The 21311-nt window shown below is 39.9% G+C and overlaps 1 protein-coding gene and 1 long non-coding RNA gene across 2 annotated transcripts; one reads left to right on the top strand and one right to left on the bottom strand.

The window, feature by feature from the left end:
- Positions 1-1290: 1290 nt before the first annotated feature.
- Positions 1291-16330, bottom strand: LOC134801069 (uncharacterized). The gene is made up of 4 exons (XR_010145624.1): positions 16245-16330; positions 15677-15809; positions 9682-9779; positions 1291-1428 (listed from the first exon to the last, which is right to left on the bottom strand). It is a non-coding gene; the product is annotated as an uncharacterized LOC134801069 (long non-coding RNA).
- A 2053-nt stretch (positions 16331-18383) lies between these two features.
- Positions 18384-19894, top strand: LOC134801238 (hyphancin-3F-like). The gene is made up of 2 exons (XM_063773771.1): positions 18384-18548; positions 19752-19894. Exons 1-2 carry the CDS (start codon positions 18456-18458, stop codon positions 19869-19871), a joined length of 213 nt encoding a protein of 70 aa, XP_063629841.1. The 5' UTR covers positions 18384-18455; the 3' UTR covers positions 19872-19894.
- Positions 19895-21311: the final 1417 nt, after the last annotated feature.

The raw sequence follows: 21311 nt of genomic DNA, 5'->3' as shown, positions 1-21311 counted from the left end.
TTTACCTAATATATGTAATATTATGTATTTCCTTGTTATGTCGTAGGTACTAAAGCTAAACGTAATTTAAATCATTTGGAACAGAGTTGCATTTGTTTTATTATTTTATTTATGATGACGTCATCATAAATTGACGTACAATTTGCATTAAAACTGCGTAATGGGGTTGGCAACTGTCAAAGGTTTGCCTAGATGGCGCCATCATAGCTTGCCCCTTTTTCTATGAGATTTGGCTTAAAGAGCTGGCATCCAGGGTATTAAAAAAACAAAAATTTGACACAATTCTAGGGATTGACGGGGCAAGCTATGATGGCGCCATCTGCTAAAAACTTCCACCGGCCAACCCCATTGTGCGTTCGCGGGCCGCATTGATAACGCGGTGTTATGAGTTCAGAGGTTAAGAGGAAGAGGGAGATAAGAGGAAGCCCCGGCGTGGTTAAATACCTTATGATGATTAATAAGTTGACAGATCGAATCCAATGATTTATTGTGAAATATATTAAGATGGACGAATCAACTTGAAAATTGACCCTTATGAGCCGATTTTTAGGGTTCCGTACCTAAAGAGTAAAAATGTGACCCTATTACTAAGACTCCGCTGTCCGTCTGTCCGTCCGTCCGTCCGTCTGTTATCTCAAGAACTGTGATAGCTATTAGACAGTTGAAATTTTCACAAATGATGTATTTCTGTTGCCGCTATAACAAGAAATACTAAAAACAAAATAGAATAGGTAAATATTTAAGTGGGGCTCCCATACAACAAACGTGATTTTTTTGCCGTTTTTAGCGTAATGGTACGGAACCCTTCGAACGCGAGTCCGACTCGCAGTTGTCCGGTTTTTCTTACTACGGCCTCTCGCCCGCACCAGGCGTGGCTCACTCTGCGAATTCGTCGCGTACAAGCGGCCAACACCAATTTTGGTGTCTAGCCATAGTGGTTGCCGCGCGCAGCTACGGACACGACCGCTCGCGCTTGCGCCACCTAGCGGTCATATCTGTCTTAATAGGCGCGTTTTGTTAGACAGTGAACCTTCTGTACCTACCTAGTACTATTATTCGTTCGTTCCACCAGGTTCTACCTCGGCCTACCGCAAAACCACTTTCGACGTGTTGCCTCCCTGTCACACTTACGTACGAATTTACAAGTGCGACAGAGGCAACACGTCGAACGTGGTTCACGGTGCCTTTAGATAGACCGGTACGTCCGAATTGGCATGTCTGTCGTTTTATAGAGGAAGGTAAATAAAAATTCAGTTTCAAACACTCATAATTTTATTATTAATAAAAAAATTGAGCGTAGGCAATACTGGATAATTGATTGTAACAGCATTGATTAATTTTTGGTTGGTATCTTCCTGAGTATTTTAGAAGAATCTCCAAATGATCCGCTGCAATTTTCTATTTTATCACTTAAATAATGCCATTGTTCTGAAATGTAGAATGAGTTAGCATCAATTATAAGACTATCTGACTTGCAAAAAAATTGTACGTAATTAAGCGCAGTTAAGAAGCTGTGATTAGTCTCAACTTAATTGATTCATTTGTGTTACGAAAATTAACTATGTAAATTGTATTGAATTTATAGATGACATTAATAAAATGATAAGGTACATATATGTTGGTTGAAAACCGCTAAGCCCTGTACGCTGATAGCCTATAGCAGCGTAGCCTATAAGAGCGTGCGACTTTCAATCCGGAGGTCGTGGGTTCAAACCCCGGCTCATACCAATGAATTTTTCGGAACTTATGTACGAAATATCATTTGATATTTACCACAACGTTACTTTTCGGTGAAGGAAAACATCGTGAAGAAACCGGATTAATCCCAATAAGGCCTAGTTTGCCCTCTGGGTTGGAAGGTCAGATGGCAGTTGCTTTCGTAAAAACTAGTGCCTACGTCAAATCATGGGATTTGTTGTCAAGTGGACCCCAGGCTCCCATGAGCTGTGGCAAAATGCCGGAATAACGCGAGGAAGAAGAATATTAATGTACACTGTACCTTTTGTAAGTATATTAATGGGCACTGTACCTTTTGTAAGTATATTAATGGGCACTGTACCTGTCGAGGACTAATTTGAGGTTTTATGTGTTATTTATACTTTTTATACATTTTGTCTATGTTTTTATGGTATTTTGTTTTACCTTTTGTTTTTAGATCAGTTGTCATTAAATGCTCTGTGTGAAGCCCGGCTTTTTCGTTTGCTCCCAATTTTTATAGCTATCGAAGTGTAAATTGTCCTGGATTCCGGGACATTTTGGTCCTTCGCGGAACATGATCACGCGTTCTAAAACGAAACAGCTGAGCACACCAGCAAAAAGTGCTGGCAAGACGCGCTCGGACTCAGGAGCGTTGGCTGCGGGTGGGGTCGGCCGGTCCTCGAGATTGGACACCGTTTCGGCCGGTACCACTGTTATGCCCGCACCCCACGTTTTCAAAGGCCCCCAGGAGCCCGGAGCGTCGGCTGCGGGTGGGTCCGGTCAGCCCACAAAGTTGGACACCGTTACGACCGGTACCACTGATACGCCCGCACCTTACGTCTCCAAAGACCCCGAGGCCCCCGAGACGCCTCGCCAGTGTCGTGTAAATAGTGCTGAACACATTAATGTTGTTTCTCCCAGTAACAGGTCGCGTGTGTCGTCTTCTCGTTCATCAGCCACAATAAAGGCACTGAGGTTGAACGAGGAGGCCCAATTGGCGCGTCGCAGCCTGGAGCGTGAACAGCAGCTATTTGAACGTGAGCAGGCGCTACTGCAACTACACCGCGACCAGGAGGTCGCACGCCAGCGGCTTGATTTCGAACGTAAGCTCTTCGAACAAGCTAAGCAAGTGGAAGAGCTCGAAATAGAGGCAAGACTGGCAACCCAAGAAGCGGATGGACGATCCAACACTCATACGGTCAGTCAATCTTATTCACGAACTGCATCGTGGGTCCGCGACGTCAGCCATAGCGGCCGTCGTCCCGCTGACAACAACGCCGATGCGGCCCTAATAAATATCCCGCCTACAAGCGCAGACTCTACTACGGTTCACGTTCGCGAGAGAAACTTAGGTTTAGAACCTAGTTATATTCAACAAAATAATATAAACAACCCTATCAACCCATATTTCTCTCAAGAACGAGACACCACGCGTCAAAATCCTAACACAAATTATATGATTGCGTCGCATCGCAATCATGAAAATTCAGTGATACATCATAATCCTGAAAATCATGAAATGCATCGCGATGTCTACAGAAAACCCGTGACATTTCAAATACCAATAAATGACAATTCAAATTTATTGCAAACCTCTACGAGCAATAATAATAAGGCACTGACATCAATGCCGTTGCTTGACAACTCAAATAACAAACAATGTCAGTTGCCGTCAAATCAGCCCGAGCCTTATTTTTATTCTCAAAGGTGCTCGCATAAACTACAGCTTACTCCCTTTAGCGGTAAGACTACGGAATGGTTAATGTTTAAACGCATTTACCGCGATACTCAACATTCGTTTACGCCTACAGAAAATCTTGTGCGTTTGAGCGGTGCGCTGCGCGGCGCGGCCCTGGAGAGCGTGTCGTCGTTGCTGTACACGGCGGAGCGGCCCGAGCAAGTGCTCGACGTGCTGGAGCAGACGTTCGCGCTCCCTGAAATGATCGTGCTACACGAGATTACTCTCGTGCGGAATCTCCCAAAGCTAAGCTTTGATCAAAGAGACCTCACCAACTTTGCTTGTAGATTGCGCAATTGTATAGCAGTAATTAGAAACTTAGATCAGATAGAGCATATTTATTCGGTAGAGCTGTTTCATAGTGTGTTATCCAAACTTACACCGATATTGTACAGTCAGTGGAAAGAATTTGCGTACAAAAGTGTCCGATCTGTGCCTAAAATTCAATTACTGTCTGAGTTTCTTGATATTGAGGCTATAAAACACAATCGTTACGGTTTAATACCTGATTACGCCCGACGACCTGGCACTGTTATACCTGATTTAGGTAGGCGGTCTGGCACATTTATGCCAGAGTTAGGTAGGCAAACCGGCACCTTTACTTCAGGTTTAGGTAGGCGAAATGGTGCCATTATATCAGAGTCAGGTAGGCGACATAGTACAGTCGGCAACAATAATTTTGCACACAAACCTACACGAAGTGAAAATATTCATGTGACATCTGTGCGTAACACCAATAATGAACTATGTCATTACTGTAACAATAAACATAAACTTACGGAGTGTGAGGAATTTAAGTCACTATCTTTAGATGACAAATGGATTTGGTTGCGTGAAGCAAAGATATGTTCTAAGTGTCTGGTATCTAAAGCACATCGGTGGAAGTCATGCAGGATCGGTCGATGTGGTGTCGACGGGTGCGAGCGTTTTCATCACCCATTGCTACATTCAGCAGCGACGCCTCACGTAGTCAATGCTGCCAGAGAGTCTCCGTCTTCCTCCTGCGATGTTATCGAACACAAAAACATTGATAAAACTGTTACAATTTCTAACATCACTGGATCACACTCAAACGATGAAATGTCAAGTCCAGAATCTCAAGTGTTTTTAAGAGTCGTTCCGATTGAAGTAAGTGGACCTCATGGAAAATATGACACATATGCGTTACTTGATGACGGTTCCATGTCAACTATGATCGACTGGGAGGTGGCACGCCACATTGGAGCGACTGGCCCCATGCAGTCAATCAAAGTTGACGGAGCCTGTGGAATGTCAGTACACAGACCCATCCAACATGTTAGCTTTTCAATAAAAGGTAAACAATGTTCTGAAACGTTCACGGTTAACAACGCTAAGGCCGTAAACTCATTGTCACTGTTCACACAAACTGTCAACCAAAGCGACATTACGAAATATTTACACTTGGCTGATTTAGCGGACGTTCTTTCAATATCGGAAGCTACACCTAAAGTCTTGCTTGGCGCAGAACATTGGTATCTCACTATCTGCCGTGAGCTTAGGGAAGGTGCCCAAACCGATCCGATTGCCACACGTACAGCTTTAGGTTGGGTATTACACGGCAAATCCAACATTTGGTCTAAACCCGTCTATTTTATAAATCACATTTCAAGCAAAAATAGTGCTAGTGACACCACCATGGACGAACTTGTGAAAGATTATTTTCGCCTTGATGCCATAGGTATTTCTAAGTCTGAAAATGTGTACTCTAACGAAGATAAACACGCTTTAGAGGTTTTAGAATCCACCGGCAAACGTTTGCCATCAGGTAGGTTCGAAGTAGGTCTATTATGGCGTAATGATATTCCAAACACACCTGACAGTTATCCTCAAGCGCTTTCTAGGTTCCACGGTTTGGAAAGGCGCATGGCTCGAAAGTCTAACCTCAAAAAAGATTATTGTGCCTTTATCGATAACATGATGTCAAAAGGTTACACTGAAGAGTGTCCAAAGGAAACATACCATGATAAAATAAACACAAGCGTTACACACAAATGTTTACGTTGGTATTTACCCCATTTTCCTGTAATACACCCTCAAAAACGAAAACTGCGCGTAGTCCATGACGCAGCCGCAAAGACTTCGGGAGTTAGTTTGAATTCACTCCTGCTCCCGGGGCCTGATCTCCTGCAATCACTGTTACACATATTGTTCCGTTTTCGTGAAGGTCATGTTGCGATGACAGCTGACGTGAAAGAAATGTTTCCACAAATTAGGATTAGGCCGGAAGATCGTGACGCTTTACGTTTTCTTTGGAGGCATGGCCCTCACTGTGAATTAAAAGAATACAGAATGACTTCCGTTATCTTCGGTGCTGTATGCAGCCCCTGTACTGCTTTATACATAAAAAATCGTAACGCTCAGGAATTGCAAAGGTCTTACCCGGCCGCCGCAAAGGCTATCGTTCGTGATCATTACATGGATGATTATTTAGGAAGTCTTGACAGTGTCCAAGAAGCTGCGCAACTTGCAGCTGACATAATAACGGTTCACAAAGCGGCAGGCATGGAGATGCGTGGTTGGGTCTCTAACGTACCCGCTGCACTTGCGGCCGTACCAGAAGACTTACGAGCTCCTGTAGTTGAAGATATACATGTAGGGCCTGAAGGTTTTGTTAGGACTTTAGGACTTATATGGCATCCAAAGAGCGATACCTTTAGTTTTCGTACTGGTTCTCCCATACCTGACCAAGACAAATTAACAAAACGAAAGGTATTGTCTTACCTGATGTGCGTGTACGACCCCCTCGGTCTCTTGACTCCTCTGGTTATTCAAGGTCGTATTTTATTCCAGCAGACATGGCGAACTGGTATTGATTGGGACACTGAGCTGCAATCACATGCCGTTCAAAAGTGGCGAGCTTGGTCTCAACAACTTGCTACGATTACATGCGTCAAAATTCCGCGCTGGTACAGATGTGGGTTTCCAGATGATATCATTCGTGACAGACAGCTCCATATATTTGCAGACGCCAGCGAGGAGGCATACGCGTGCGTCGCATATTGGCGCTTTACATTAACGAGCGGTTCCGTAAAGCTGTCTCTCATTGGTGGAAAGGCCCGACTGAGTCCTTTGAAACCTACGTCTATACCACGACTTGAACTCCAAGCTAGCCTGATAGCCTCCCGATTCGCCAATACGGTATGCATCGGTCACGATATAAAACCTGATGCAATCTACTTTTGGTCTGATTCGACCACAGTACTAAGTTGGATCCGTAGTGATGCACGGACATTCAAACCATTTGTCGCGAATCGTGTGGGCGAAATCACCGAAATCACCAAAGTTACCAACTGGAAATTCGTACCAGGTGGTTTGAATGTAGCGGATGACGCGACTAGATTAAAAGATCGTGACGTCGATTTATCGCGGTGGTTCTCTGGACCTGATTTCTTATTACTGCCGTTCAGTGAATGGCCCAAAGAACCATCGACACCTGAAACTACATCCGTCTTGGAGGAGTTAAAACCCTCTAAGACGCATGTAGGACTCATCAATCTGGACAAGCCTTCATCGGTTGTGCCAGATCCCTCACGTTTTAGTGAATGGTTACGCCTGGTTCGTACAACTGCACGTATATTTCAGTGCATCAATAAGTTTCGTTCCCTTTTGGCACATGACAATCCAAATTCCAAAAACAAAACTAACCCTTCTTCTAAGCTTCCACCACTGTCCGCCGTAGAGATGCAGAAGGCCGAAATTGCCATTCTTCGACAGACGCAGACCGATTTGTTCGGCGAAGAATTTGCCTTGCTTCGAGAAGCTAAGCCCTTGCCCAAGTCGAGCAAATTGAATCCTCTCTGCCCGATTATTGATGAAGATGGCCTCCTCAGACTGGACAGTCGTATAAAGCACATGAAGAACGTTGACTACGCCACTGCATCACCTATTATTCTTGATGGCCGTCACCCAGCTGTTCGTCTTCTCATACGGCACTACCACGTCGAAGCTGCACACGCCTTCAACGAGCTGGTGATTAACGAGCTTAAACAAAGATTTTGGATACTCCGATGCCGTAGCGAAGTGCGCATGGTTTCCCGAAAATGTGCCTACTGTATAAAGCGTAAAGCAACGCCCCACATCCCACCAACCGGTGACATACCAGATGTGCGCCTGGAACACCACAAACGCCCGTTCACAAACACCGGGCTAGATTATTTCGGCCCAGTCGAAGTGTCAATCGGCCGACGACGAGAAAAACGTTGGATAGCCCTCTTTACCTGCATGACGACACGAGCAGTGCACCTGGAAATTGTTGCTAGTCTATCAGCAGATTCCGCAATCATGAGCATACGTCGTTTTGCTGCACGTCGAGGACTCCCGAATAAGATACTTTCGGATAACGGGACATGCTTTGTTGGAGCCAACAGACAGCTGTGCGAATTTTACAGCGACGCTGTGCAAGACTTTGCTGCCAGCAAACGCATAGAGTGGTGCTTCATTCCTCCGGCGTCACCATTCATGGGTGGTTGTTGGGAGAGACTTGTAAAGACAGTTAAGACAGCACTCCTTGTGACTCTAAAGGAAAGGGCTCCCAGAGAGGAACTACTCCATACTCTTCTCCTAGAGGCAGAGGCGCTAGTAAACTCGCGGCCATTAACCTACGTTACTGAGAACAGAGAGTATGAAAGCCTGACTCCGTCCCATTTCTTGATTGGTACCTCTTCACCGCAGCAGCTACCGGCCGTTTTAGACGATGGTGTATTTTCGTCAAGAAAGGAGTGGCAAAAAGTTCTACGACTGTCCGAGCACTTTTGGACCAGGTGGCTCAAAGAATACCTGCCCAGTCTGAAGCCGAGAAGAAACGACGGAATGCAGTATTACAATTTAAAAATAGACGACGTTGTCCTTGTAGTTGACCCCGACCTGCCTAGAGGTGTTTGGCCTATAGGCCGTATAGTGGAAGTGTTCCCGGGCAGAGATGGAATTGTCAGAGTGGCTGACGTGGCCACAAAAGGGGGCCTATTAAGGAGGCCCGCCAGAAAGTTAGCTCGACTGCCCGAAGAAGTTGTGTAGCCTTGCTACACGGGGGGGATGATGTCGAGGACTAATTTGAGGTTTTATGTGTTATTTATACTTTTTATACATTTTGTCTATGTTTTTATGGTATTTTGTTTTACCTTTTGTTTTTAGATCAGTTGTCATTAAATGCTCTGTGTGAAGCCCGGCTTTTTCGTTTGCTCCCAATTTTTATAGCTATCGAAGTGTAAATTGTCCTGGATTCCGGGACAGTACCTTTTGTAAGTATATTAATGTGCACTGTACCTTTTGTAAGTATATTAATGTGCACTGTACCTTTTGTAAGTATATTAATGTGCACTGTACCTTTTGTAAGTATATTAATGGGCACTGTACCTTTTTGTAAGTATATTAATGGGTACTGTACCTTTTGTATGTATATTAATGGGCACTGTACCTTTTGTAAGTATATTAATGGGTACTGTACCTTTTGTAAGTATATTAAAGGGCACTGTACCTTTTGAAAGTATATTAATGGGTACTGTGCCTTTTGTAAGTATATTAATGGGCACTGTACCTTTAGTAAGTATATTAATGGGCACTGTACCTTTTGTAAGTATATTAATGAGCACTGTACCTTTTGTAAGTATATTAATGGGCACTGTACCTTTTGTAAGTATATTAATGGGCACTGTACCTTTTGTAAGTATATTAATGGGCACTGTACCTTTAGTAAGTATATTAATGGGCACTGTACCTTTTGTAAGTATATTAATGGGCACTGTACCTTTTGTAAGTATATTAATACGCACTGTACCTTTTGTAAGTATATTAATGGGCACTGTACCTTTTGTAAGTATATTAATGGGTACTGTACCTTTTGTAAGTATATTAATGGGCACTGTACCTTTATTAAGTATATTAATGGGCACTGTACCTTTTGTAAGTATATTAATGAGCACTGTACCTTTTGTAAGTATATTAATGGGCACTGTACCTTTTATAAGTATATTAATGGGCACTGTACCTTTTGTAAGTATATTAATGGGCACTGTACCTTTTGTAAGTATATTAATGGGCACTGTACCTTTTGTAAGTATATTAATGTGCACTGTACCTTTTATAAGTATATTAATGGGTACTGTACCCTTTTGTAAGTATATTAATACGCACTGTACCTTTTGTAAGTATATTAATGTGCACTGTACCTTTTATAAGTATATTAATGGGCACTGTACCTTTTGTAAGTATATTAATCGGCACTGTACCTTTTTTACTGCGACAGTTTTCATGAATCAGTTCGCACATGCTTTCAAATGGTTGTTTAAGATCAGTCAGGGAGTTTATTGCACAAACTGGTGAAATCCTGAAAAACGCGTATTAAAGGGCATTTTCACTTAAAAGTGTCCCATTTTTTTTTTCGAAAATCCATTAGCTTTTGGGTTATTTCTACTCGAAATCGCGAGGACTGTCGTTCGAAAAGAAAAAAAAATGTGTCCCGAAAAAATGTCAGTTTTGTGACGCGTTACATACATTTTGTATAAACCGTCACAAAACTGACACCCAAAATTTGTATGAAAAACTAGGGACACTTTTTTGAGAGAGATAGTGATTCTGAGTCTAAATAACCCAAAGTTAGATGATTTTTAAATTAATGGTACCATTGTTTCTGAAAACTATCTAAAATTATATTATTGTATTATCTACATCATATAGATAGATAGACAGCGTATATTGGTAAAAATCATATTTTACACGTCAATTTGCGTGAACAAAAGCTAACTTTATCATTCCAATATTATTCTAATATTAATTTGCTGTCAGATGCACGTTTGAATTGACCTGGGTGTATCAGAGAGAAGAGGGGAATTGCGACTACTCCACCGAAAAGAACCAGGCTCTTAAAATGGTGACGGATACAGACGTCTCTCTCCAATCCTTTTATCAGAAAGAGACTTCCAATTGTAACTTACGTTTGAGGGTTGAGACGTAGCCTGAGGGCCTACCGCAAACCACGTCTTGCCTCCCTGTCACACTTACGTACGAATTTACAAGTGCAACAGAGAAGCAACACGCCGAACTTTGTTCCAGGTAGGCCCTCTGAACTCATTCAAGCAATGTGTTACCAATATCTAGTGTCCGACCGAAGGTTCGGTTTCGGTTTCGGTTTCGGCCAGTTTCGGCCAAAAAAACATGTTTCGGCTGTAGTTTCGGTTTCGGCCAAAAAACGGCCGAACCTTTCGGCCGGGCCGAAACTTACGAAATGGTACTTCGGACAAAGCCCAAAAGTTGGGGAATAAGTAGGATAACAATATTAATACTTACATATATGAATACTGATTAGTACAGAAATTAATTGGTTTATTATAAAACACAATTCCAGTAATGAGGGCGCCACTGGACGGTCGACGCAGTCTTAAGAGGCTGTCAATACCTATAACGCGCACACTGTCTAATTGTATCGGAGTGAATGAGATAGCACTGTCGCATGTTACTGGGCCCTGGGCAAGAGAATAATAAGAAAACTCATCATCTTCCTCGCGTAATCCCGGAATTTTTGCCGAGCCGTGGCAATGGGAATGGGAACCTGGGGTCCAATAGACAACTAATCCCAAGAATTGGTGTAGGCACTAGTTGTTACGAAAGCGACTGCCATCAGACTGACCTTCTAACCCAGAGAGTAAACTAGGCCTTATCGGGACTAGTCCGGCTTTCTCACGATGTTTTTCCTTCACCGAAAAGCAAATAGTAATCAAATATCAAATTCGATGTCTTTTTCGCTCTTATTCACTCACTTATTCAGTCATTTTCCTATCTACCTCTAATGGCAAATTTTAAGCGAGGCTAAAGGCTACGCTCAACTAGTGCCGCAAAGTTGATTTTCTCAATAGTTAATATTTTGCGAGGCTGAACAGCTGACTATTGATTAAAACGAAGAAAAATCCCTTAAAAATGTTCCCAGTACAGTTTTTCATACGAATACGCGACCTTAGCCTCATCTCACTTTTTACCTCAATTTACCATTGGTTTGTGTTAATTGTGTTCCACGTGTCCTCTACTTCAGCTTATCCTTTGGCCTCGCTGAGCCTTGCTCGGCCTGCGATCTCGCTTTTTAATACAATGGACATTGGTTGGAGTATGTGCTCAACTACTTATCCTGAAACCTGAAGCACGGCTTTGACTTCGCATGAAAGTTCGCCTCACTGGGGCACTTCGGACTTTTAGGCCCAGATGAAGATCGGTACCCGGCCTTGCGATATTGTTAGCAAAAAATTTCGCGCTCGCTGCGCTCGCGTTTTTGGTTGGTTTTATGGTTGACCCTGTATCTACATGTTAGCTTGACTGGTGAATGAATAGAGTTAGCCCAATAAAGTTTCTGCAATGATTTTGATAGCATACGCAGTGCAACTAGTGCAAATGTTATTTATACGTCATAATTTCATAGAAGTTTTGACGTTTAAAATAACACTTGCATTGCGTGTGTTATCAAAATCGATGCAGAATTATCTTGGTCTAACTCAAGTAATTTTCTTACAAAACTGCTTAATTAACATCAATCTCAAGGACATTTGGGTATTGACAGCCCCATAATGTGTGTAAAAGCGGTTTTATGTCATTTTTTCAACGATTTTAAGAAGTCTAGAAAAGTTTCGGTTTCGGTTTCGGTTTCGGCCGAAACTAGAGCCAAAGCCGAACATTCGGTTTCGGTTTCGGTTTCGGCCAAAAAACATGTTTCGGTCGGACACTACCAATATCTTATAGTATCTTAATATAATCGAATCTTATGTTATCTTATCTAATCACATACTCTTACGTACGAATTTACAAGTGCGATAGAGAGGCAACACGCCGAACGTTGTTCGCGGTAGGCCCCTTGAACTCATTCAGGCAATGTGTTACCAATATCTTATAGTAGCTTAATGTTATCGAATCTTATGTTATCTTATCTAATCACACACACTTACGTACGAATTTACAAGTGCGATAGAGAGGCAACACGCCGAACGTTGTTCGCGGTAGGCCCCTTGAACTCATTCATGCAATGTGTTACCAATATCTTATAGTAGCTTAATGTTATCGAATCTTATGTTATCTTATCTAATCACACACACTTACGTACGAATTTACAAGTGCGATAGAGAGGCAACACGCCGAACGTTGTTCGCGGTAGGCCCCTTGAACTCATTCATGCAATGTGTTACCAATATCTTATAGTATCTTAATATTATCGAATCTTATGTTATCTTATCTAATCATACACACTTACGTACGAACTTACAAGTGCGATAGAGAGGCAACACGCCGAACGTGGTTCGCGGTGGGCCCCCTGAACTCTTTCAGGCAATGTGTTACCAATATCTTATAGTAGCTTAATGTTATCGAATCTTATGTTATCTTATCTAATCACACACACTTACGTACGAATTTACAAGTGCAGAGAGGCAACATGTCGAAACGTCGAACGTTGTTCGCGGTATTAAGCCCTCTGAACTCATTCATGCAATGTATTACCAATATTTTATAGTATCTTAATGTTATCTTATCTAATCACACACACTTACGTACGAATTTACAAGTGCGATAGAGAGGCAACACGCCGAACGTTGTTCGCGGCAGGCCCTCTTATCTGAACTCTTTCAGGCAATGTGTTACCAATACCTTATAGTATCTTAATATTCTTAATGTTATCGAATCTTATGTTATCTTATATTACGTGTGTGGATTGAGACAGTGCCTGAACTCTTCCATCGCCGTAGGCCCTAATACGGCCCCGACACTATCATGAATCTGACATGACTTGTAATGAAACTCCAGCATTTGGTCCAGTCCGGTCATGATAGTCTTAAATCTCCCCACACACTTATCAGTATTTTTATCAGTATTTTACATCATTACTTTTCACGGGGAGTTTTAAGTTATTATTTTCCTAACCGTTTGGCTTAGTTTTGTTATAGAGTACGCTTTGAAGAACACAAAAAACCTAAGTATTCAACCAACGGTTCCAATTCTTCTAACCTGTCGTAACCATACTATATTGTCGTACTCGTAACTCTATGCTTGATGAGAAAGAAAAATGGAGAAACAGAGATAGGTAGTTAGAAAAGGATTTAGGGTAGTGGCACAAAAGATAACCGACCCCCAGAAGATGAACGTTTGGCTTTAAAATCGAAATAATCAAATCGCATGATTTTACACAGAAAAGATTCTTGACTAATTCCTCTAACGTTTTTGTTGCTCAAAATTACATATCTTACCTTATTTCATTAAAATATTTGCAGTTTAAACATAAAAAAACATTTTGATTTATTTAATCTGCTTTTATATGATACTCCACACGTGTATGTGCAATGCATGGTTTGTGTATAATACTCAGTTTTCTTGTCTTTGGATAAGTAGTTCAGATGCAATTAAAAGTTTAAAAGTATAATATTACGAAACCAAGTAGTTAGGATTTTGCTGACTCAAACAGCCCTGGGTTAATTTGTCTTTACGTATGAATGTGTGTATAATTTGTTGAGGGCAGTCATCAATCGCTGTGTGTTTGAAAATGTTTTGACGTAACCATGGCAACGAAGATAACAAACCATTAATGTCAGACAGAATGACAGACTGAAAGGATTTGCTTCACTCATTAGTGTAACTAATATAATATTACACATATATCTAGATCACGTCTCACATCTAAACTAACGTGCCGAAGAAGATAGACTCTGACCACGATAGTCGATAAGTTTGCTCAAGCTGCGTAGTAAGAATGCGTAAATATCTCAATAAGCTCCATACTTGACGTACTGAAAGAACTACTGCTCGGGTACTGAAGAGAGAACTGCTCCCAAGGAGAAGCTCCCTGGTGCAATTGTTGATGAGGAGGATTTAACACTGGTGTTAAGAAAGAAGAAGACGAGTACAGCGCCTCGTAAGACAGTGTGATACCGCCGAGCCGCCTAATTCCGGCTTGCAGATTGCTACACCCAGTGTTGCACTGTATGTGTCGCGCCTGCATTACACCGCCACGGCTGCTAGAGAGGTGGAGTACATATCTATACCAGAAGACCGGTTACACGCTGAAGGTGTTCCAGTTTCGATCGCGCCACTACGTGCACTTCAACTCTTATGTGATGCGCGTGCAGCGACCGCTGCAGGGGACCATCGAGTGCGCAGACTCCTGGCCGAAGGGTGTAGTGTTTCGGAGGTTCCGCGAATCAGACACAAGACGATTCAACGGAACCACGCCGCCGTTCTGTCGCCATAATACTGTTTAATTTTAAGTTAATGAAATTTATAATTATGTATGTTAGTCTGTGAAGTAATTATCTGTGTGCCTTTCTTGTCTAAAAATAAATGTTTTACCTATTTTATTTATTTTTTGTAGCTCTTATATATTATAGTGGTTAGACTCTAATCGGTCGTGGGAGAACTCCGTCTTTCTAGAGTCTGTTAGGAAAGAGAAGAGTCGTCAAATGTATTGGGCCCCATACATTCTACGACTCTTCTCTTTCCGCACAAACTATATTAGGGTGACCATCATCGTCCTAGCACCGTCCCGGCATTTTGCTACGGCTAAATTTTCCATAGTAAAAAAATATTATTTAATTATTGTTAACAATTGAAAGTAAAAAGTATTTTTTTCCTGTATTGCAACTTTTAGAAAGGGACAGAGATTTTCTTTAGGCGTCGCATTCTGCATGTTTTTCTTTTTTCTTCAGAGTCAAGTGAAAATAAACTTTAGAGCAATGACAATAGAGTAGGTATACTTCACTTATTGACTTAAATGCCAGTAATAACTCTTGTTAGTATAAAACCTTCTTGTTACGTACTTTAAATGACGGAATGAGGGATTAGAATGATGCGCTCCACTCACTATCAGTCTAATGTCATTATTTTGACTATACTTCAAAAATATTAAAAATGTTTAATAACTTCATTATCGTCCATCATTCTTTCTGTCATGTCTGATTCCATCATTCTAATCAATTCACTGTCAGTATTAATGTCATTTCTAGTATCATTACTTTGACATAACTCCAATACTGATGGAAATTATTAAAATAAACTTCATTACTTGCCGTCATAGCTTCATTACAATCCCTACACTATCACTTAAAACGTCATTCCTTCAAAGTAATGTCAGTATTCATGATAGTGTCGGGGCCGTAGAACTCATTCATGCAATGTGTTACCACTATCTTATAGTATCTTAATGTTATCGAATCTTATGTTATCCTATCTTATCTTATCTTATCATATCTTATCTTATCTTACGTGTGTGGATTGAGACATTTTCTGAGCTCCTCCATGCAATGGCTTGTATCGTCCTCAGCAGCCGTGTTATTGAACTCTTTTATAAACTTCAAGTCATCCGGGAGCTGCACAGGTGAAATTGGACACAGAAACACTGAAAAACGCGATAGAGTCAAACCAAGAAAAGTCTGCAGCGGATTTGATAGCCCACGCAGTGCAAGTGTTATTTTAAACGTCAAACTTCTATGAAATTATGACGCATAAATGACACTTGCACTGCGTGGGCTATCAAATCCGCTGCAGGCTTTTCAAAAATATGTTGTGTTAATAAAATTCTTTAAAAAAACAATTAGCTTTGTCTATTGAATAATATTTTAATATCGGGGAGACCGAGATTTGCTCGGAAAATAAAATTATAAAAAACTCTAAAATGCGAGTTTTCCCAGAGATAAGACCCGTATATAGAAAATTACTTATTATTGTTATGTAAATTTGTTTGGATTTTTTTCTGAACTATCATATTAGTCATAAAAATATTGAAAAATATAGTATTTTTAACAATGAACTACAAATTTAAATTAAACCTTACCCAAAATACATGGTATAAAAAACCAAATGAATTTTAACATTTTGAGAACTGTACGATTCGATTGTAATCTTAATATTGAGTTAGTATGGGGTTTTAATGTCATAAATTTTAATTACATTTTTCATAACTACGCACAATTTAGTGCTTAAAGTTAACTGCTAATTACTCAATTACAGCTTATCAGATTTAATACCTACAGAAATAAATATTTCCTTTAAGAAATGATTTTACTATACTTGGTCAAGCAGATCTTGTCAGTAGAAAAAGGCGGCAAATTTAAAAGTGTAGGCGCGAAGGGATATCCTCGCATAGAAAATTTGAATTTCGCGCCTTTTTCTACTAACAAGATTTGCTTGACCATCTATGTATACATTATTATGGTAATTCTTAGTCATTACTCACATCAATTAAAGGCATATAAAATGAGACCAATAAAAATTGTAGATTCCGAATCGTTTTTTAGGGTTCCGTACCCAAAGAGTAAAAACCGGACCCTATTACTAACTCCACTGTCCGTCTGTATGTTACCAGGCTGTATCTCCTGAACCGTGATAGCTAGTTGAAATTTTCACTGATGATGTATTTCTGTTGCCGCTATAACAACAAATACTAAAAAGTACGGAACCCTCGGTGTCCCTTGTCCGGTTTTCATTTCTGTTACACTTGTTACTATCAGACGCGCTAGCATGAGTTACGTTCTCGCGCGCGAGTCTTTACTTTAACCATTAAATGCATGATTTTTTCTTTTTGCCTGAAATTAATATACCGGGTGTGGCCTGTAACACGAGCAAATAATTAAAACATAGATTGTACTCCTCAAACGGTGACACTTTTGTTCAACAACTTTTAAAAATTATGAAGTATTTAGAGTCCCTATTTTTCATACAAAATACATATTATCTTCAATGGACGCCATCGCCACGCCATATCATTGTGATTGACGTTGCTTGTCACGCCTTAAACATAACAAAATTCGCAATACATTGCGTCTTAGAATAAACTTTGAAGTGTATTAAAAATCAAACCACAAGTTATTTTTAAAAGTTGGTCAAAACAAATGTTGGTCAGTATGACGAGTACAGCCTACAGTTTAATTTTTTGCTCGTATTACAGGCCACAGGCTGTATGTATCACATAACTGTTTGCCGATTCTAGGAAAAATAGTACAAAAAAATATAACTTCGATTTTCACTGCGAAATCATTGTTAGAAATTGAATTGGCTAAATCATATTTGTGTGAATATGTAGTTTTCAGTAATAGATATATGAAAATTTTTACTACCATTAGAAAGGTACACTATTTGTGATATACCTATCATAAAGTTTTTAAATATAAAATAATTACAAACCCCGAAAACACCGTTCAAAATCACATACTAAAAATTATTAACTTCTAGATTTAACCAAGCTTTCCGACTTTTCGTCTTAAAACGAATTTAATTTTTATGAATTAAAAATATTGCCTAAATTTAACCCTTAACTCATCACCCTACTACTTGACGTTTGCTATAAAGGTGCGTTCAAGAACGTAGGCCTTTTTTTAAATCTGTGAGCTGTTTAATGCTTTGTAGACATTTGGCAACACTATGCATTTAAGGGTTAAGTCGCACTGGATGTATGGAGTCGCGCGTTATAACGAAACTCATGCTAGCAGGTCTGGAACGTATAAAAAAAACTGTAATGCGGGCTTTACACTCGTCGAGAGACCCCGAGACAGGCCAAGAACAAGAAAACATAATTTTAAATCCAAACTCTCCCTAATCATCGTACCTATTATTCATCCATTTTTTGTAAAGTTTTTTAGTCAAATAAAAATGTTAATTCATAGTCAAAAATAAGGGGGATTTACTCGTATCAATTTTCAAGACGGGACTTCCCTAGCTAAGATGCTGACCCGATCGTGCTTTATCAAAACCAACCTTTTATTACCGTCCAACAAAGCCTTATTCACTCTTACACTGATACAAATAGAGTTCATTTCAAATTACCTCCTTTTAATATTAAATGCAAATGTAACATTGCTCATTGGTATCGTTCCTTTGTACTTATAATTCAATTCCAAAAAAGCGTAAGTGAGTTTTCTTGTAGCAAAATGAATACATCTTTTATTAATTAACAAATCACCCATATAAAAGACCTCACGAGCGTTTGAAATTCATTCTCATAACAACTGTCTGAACGTACGTTCGAATTCGATTTTCGAAATTCAAAATGAAATTCTTCCGTGTTTTGTTTTTCTTTTTCACGTGCCTGATGGCGATGGCGAGCAATGTTTCGGCGGCGCCTGGCCTTGGGAAAGAACTGGTAAGTTTAGTCACAGACAAGACAACATTATAACTTGGCATGCCTACTTTGACACTAGAAAAGTCGCTAAATTCAAAATTATAACTTTCGCGAATATATTTTTCAAATTTGCCGCTGCTTTCTACTGAATACACAATAGCCCAGCGTGGGCCAGTCTGGGGGACGCATTTATGCGTTAGAGGGAGCAAGTGATATTGCTATCTCATTCTACCGCATGGCTCCGTCCCTTGGAATGGCCGGCGCTGGCCAATTGTGTACAGGGGCCTTAACATTTAACGGTCGTACTCACATAAAAAAAAAATCGCGCCTTTTCTACTGACAAAAATTGGTTTACCAGTCTATAATTTTTGTTTATGGCCTGGTTGCCAGTCTATGAGTTATCTTGCCCGATATTATTCAAATTTCAATAACGGTGGAAACCGAGAATGTGACGTATCTTTACAACCTAAAAAAGTTGGTTAGTTTGCACAAAAATACTTGTCTTAACCCATGTTCAAGTTTTCTATGTGGTACGTTTGGTTGTTTGTCTTTAGACAGGAAAGTAATTAACGCAAGTAGTTAAAACAAATGGGGCAAGAAAACTGTGACTTTTTCAACTAAAAGGTACCACATGTGCCGGTTGTCGATAAGGTTAATTTTAAATTGAAGCTTTATGGAAATAGTGCCTTATTGACAACAGACAAGTAACCTTTTGGTTGAAAACGCCACAAATGACCCTGAATTACGGCGCGCTCTGCCATTTATTTCCTAAGTAAGCTACATTCATGCAAAGTTCCATGATTAAAGTCAAGAATCCGGAGTATTACTTCTAATATGAAAGCACTCCCTGACTCTTTTACAAGCTTTAATTTAGTTTCACCTGTCCGTTGTCTGTCTGTCTGTCTGTCGGTCTGTAATCAAATCTTGCAAGTTAAATTTGATCCACTTCCCGGTTTCCGAATGAGCTGAAATTTTGCATGCATGTATAAATCGGATGACAATTCAATATTATGGTACCATCGAGCTGATCTGATGATGGAGACAGGAGGTGGCCATAGGAACTCTGTGCTGAAACAGCGCAACCTAATTGTGTTAGGAATTTTTAGAATTGTCTCGATGAGTATTAGTTGTCTATCGTAAGAAAAGTACAGTCAGCGATAAAAGCTTGTACAAAAAATGAAATTTTTGCCAAAAACTTATTTAACTTATGTTTTTTTTTTTCAGGAAAAGATTGGACAGAATATCCGTGATGGTATCATCAAGGCAGGGCCAGCCGTGGATATCATCCGTGACGCGCAGAAAATCTACCATGGGAAATATGATGATGATGACGATGACAAATAAAATATATTTTAGGTCGTAAGAGAGAAAATATGTATTATAATTAGGTTTAAATAAAGTTGCATTTATTTTTATGTTGTGTTTCAAGTAGTGTAGTGTAGTGTCTCTTACGTAATAAGTCTTCCATTTTAGATACCCTTTTGAAAGAAGATATTTTTCCGAAGAAATCACACTAAGGACTATTTTTTTTTCACTAATTTCACACACGCCAACATCATTGGCATCTTAGGCGAGTTGGGAGTATTGAAATTTTTATAATAGCCTCGCTTTCGAAGTTACCTCAATGCACCTAAAAAGTCTCCAGTATGTGACGCTTTTGTCTATTTCATCTATAATAATACGCCAAACAAATTCTGTACCCTCTCAATTGCCCAAACAATATCAACTTATTTAATTACACAAACGGGTCTACCGCGATATAATTTCATTATTTTTACCTTAAATTCCGTCGTCCGTGTGTATTTAAATATGTGTACAAAACGCAAGAGTTTAAAGTGTAATTTCAACTTAATTAATTAATTTTGCAATTAATAAATTAAATTATATTTGAATTATAATGTAACTATAGATGGTCAAGCAAATCTTGTCAGTAGAAAAAGGCGCGAAATTCAAATTTTCTATGGGATGATATCCTTTTGCGCCTACATTTTTCAAATTTGCCGCCTTTTTCTACTGACAAGATCTGCTTGACCCAGTATAGTAACCCACAAAACTTATATTTTTGTCAATCCAACCTTATCCCTACACATCTACAGTCTGGTAGCTTCGTAAAGCTCAATTTATACACTCGGGTACCCTTCGTTTCATGCCAAATATCCTCCGGGCAACACGGACTATTGTGAGCGCTGCCAAAGGCCGTGTACAGTCAGCTCTAGAGATAAGGGAGCCACCATGTCACACTAGAGTAGGGTGGTTCAAAAAACATTTTTTTTTATTTTCCTACGGGGCACCCCCTTATTTTGTTACACTTATTATGCTGTTAAAATACACCAAGTTTCGTAATTTTATCTCAACTACAAGGGGGTGCTCAACCACTTTGAAAATTTTCAAAATTTTATGAATACCAAAAAAAAAAGTATTTATTATTCAGAATTTTATTTAAGGATCTGGTTTCACACTATTTGCACATGTGATTTTTCATTTTTGGTACAAGCTTTTATCGCTGACTGTACTTTTCTTACGACAGACACCTATATACTCATCGAGACAATTCTAAAAACCCCTAACACAATTAGGTTGTGTTGTTTCATCACAGAGTTCCTATGGCCACCTCCTGTCTCCATCATCAGATCAGTTCGACAGTACCATATTATTGTATTGTCATCAGAACTACATACTGTTGGAAGTGTAACGCTGGCCATCAATTATTTTAATTTGAAAATATGTCAAGGCCTGTGGCGTTCTGTTTTCTTCCTGTCACTCGACAATAATTTTTCCGTATAA

Source organism: Cydia splendana, chromosome 21 (assembly GCF_910591565.1).
Source record: "Cydia splendana chromosome 21, ilCydSple1.2, whole genome shotgun sequence".
NCBI classification, from domain to species: domain Eukaryota; kingdom Metazoa; phylum Arthropoda; class Insecta; order Lepidoptera; family Tortricidae; genus Cydia; species Cydia splendana.
Note: the sequence above shows the minus strand (reverse complement) of the source record. Positions and strands in the feature narration are given on the sequence as shown.

What these genes read in the sequence shown, in the direction of transcription:
- LOC134801238 (XM_063773771.1), top strand. Translation starts at nt 18,456, where the DNA reads ATGAAATTCTTCCGTGTTTTGTTTTTCTTTTTCACGTGCCTGATGGCG. An exon ending in CTGGCCTTGGGAAAGAACTG is followed by an intron (nt 18,549 to 19,751) that starts GTAAGTTTAGTC and finishes TTTTTTTTTCAG; the next exon opens with GAAAAGATTGGACAGAATAT.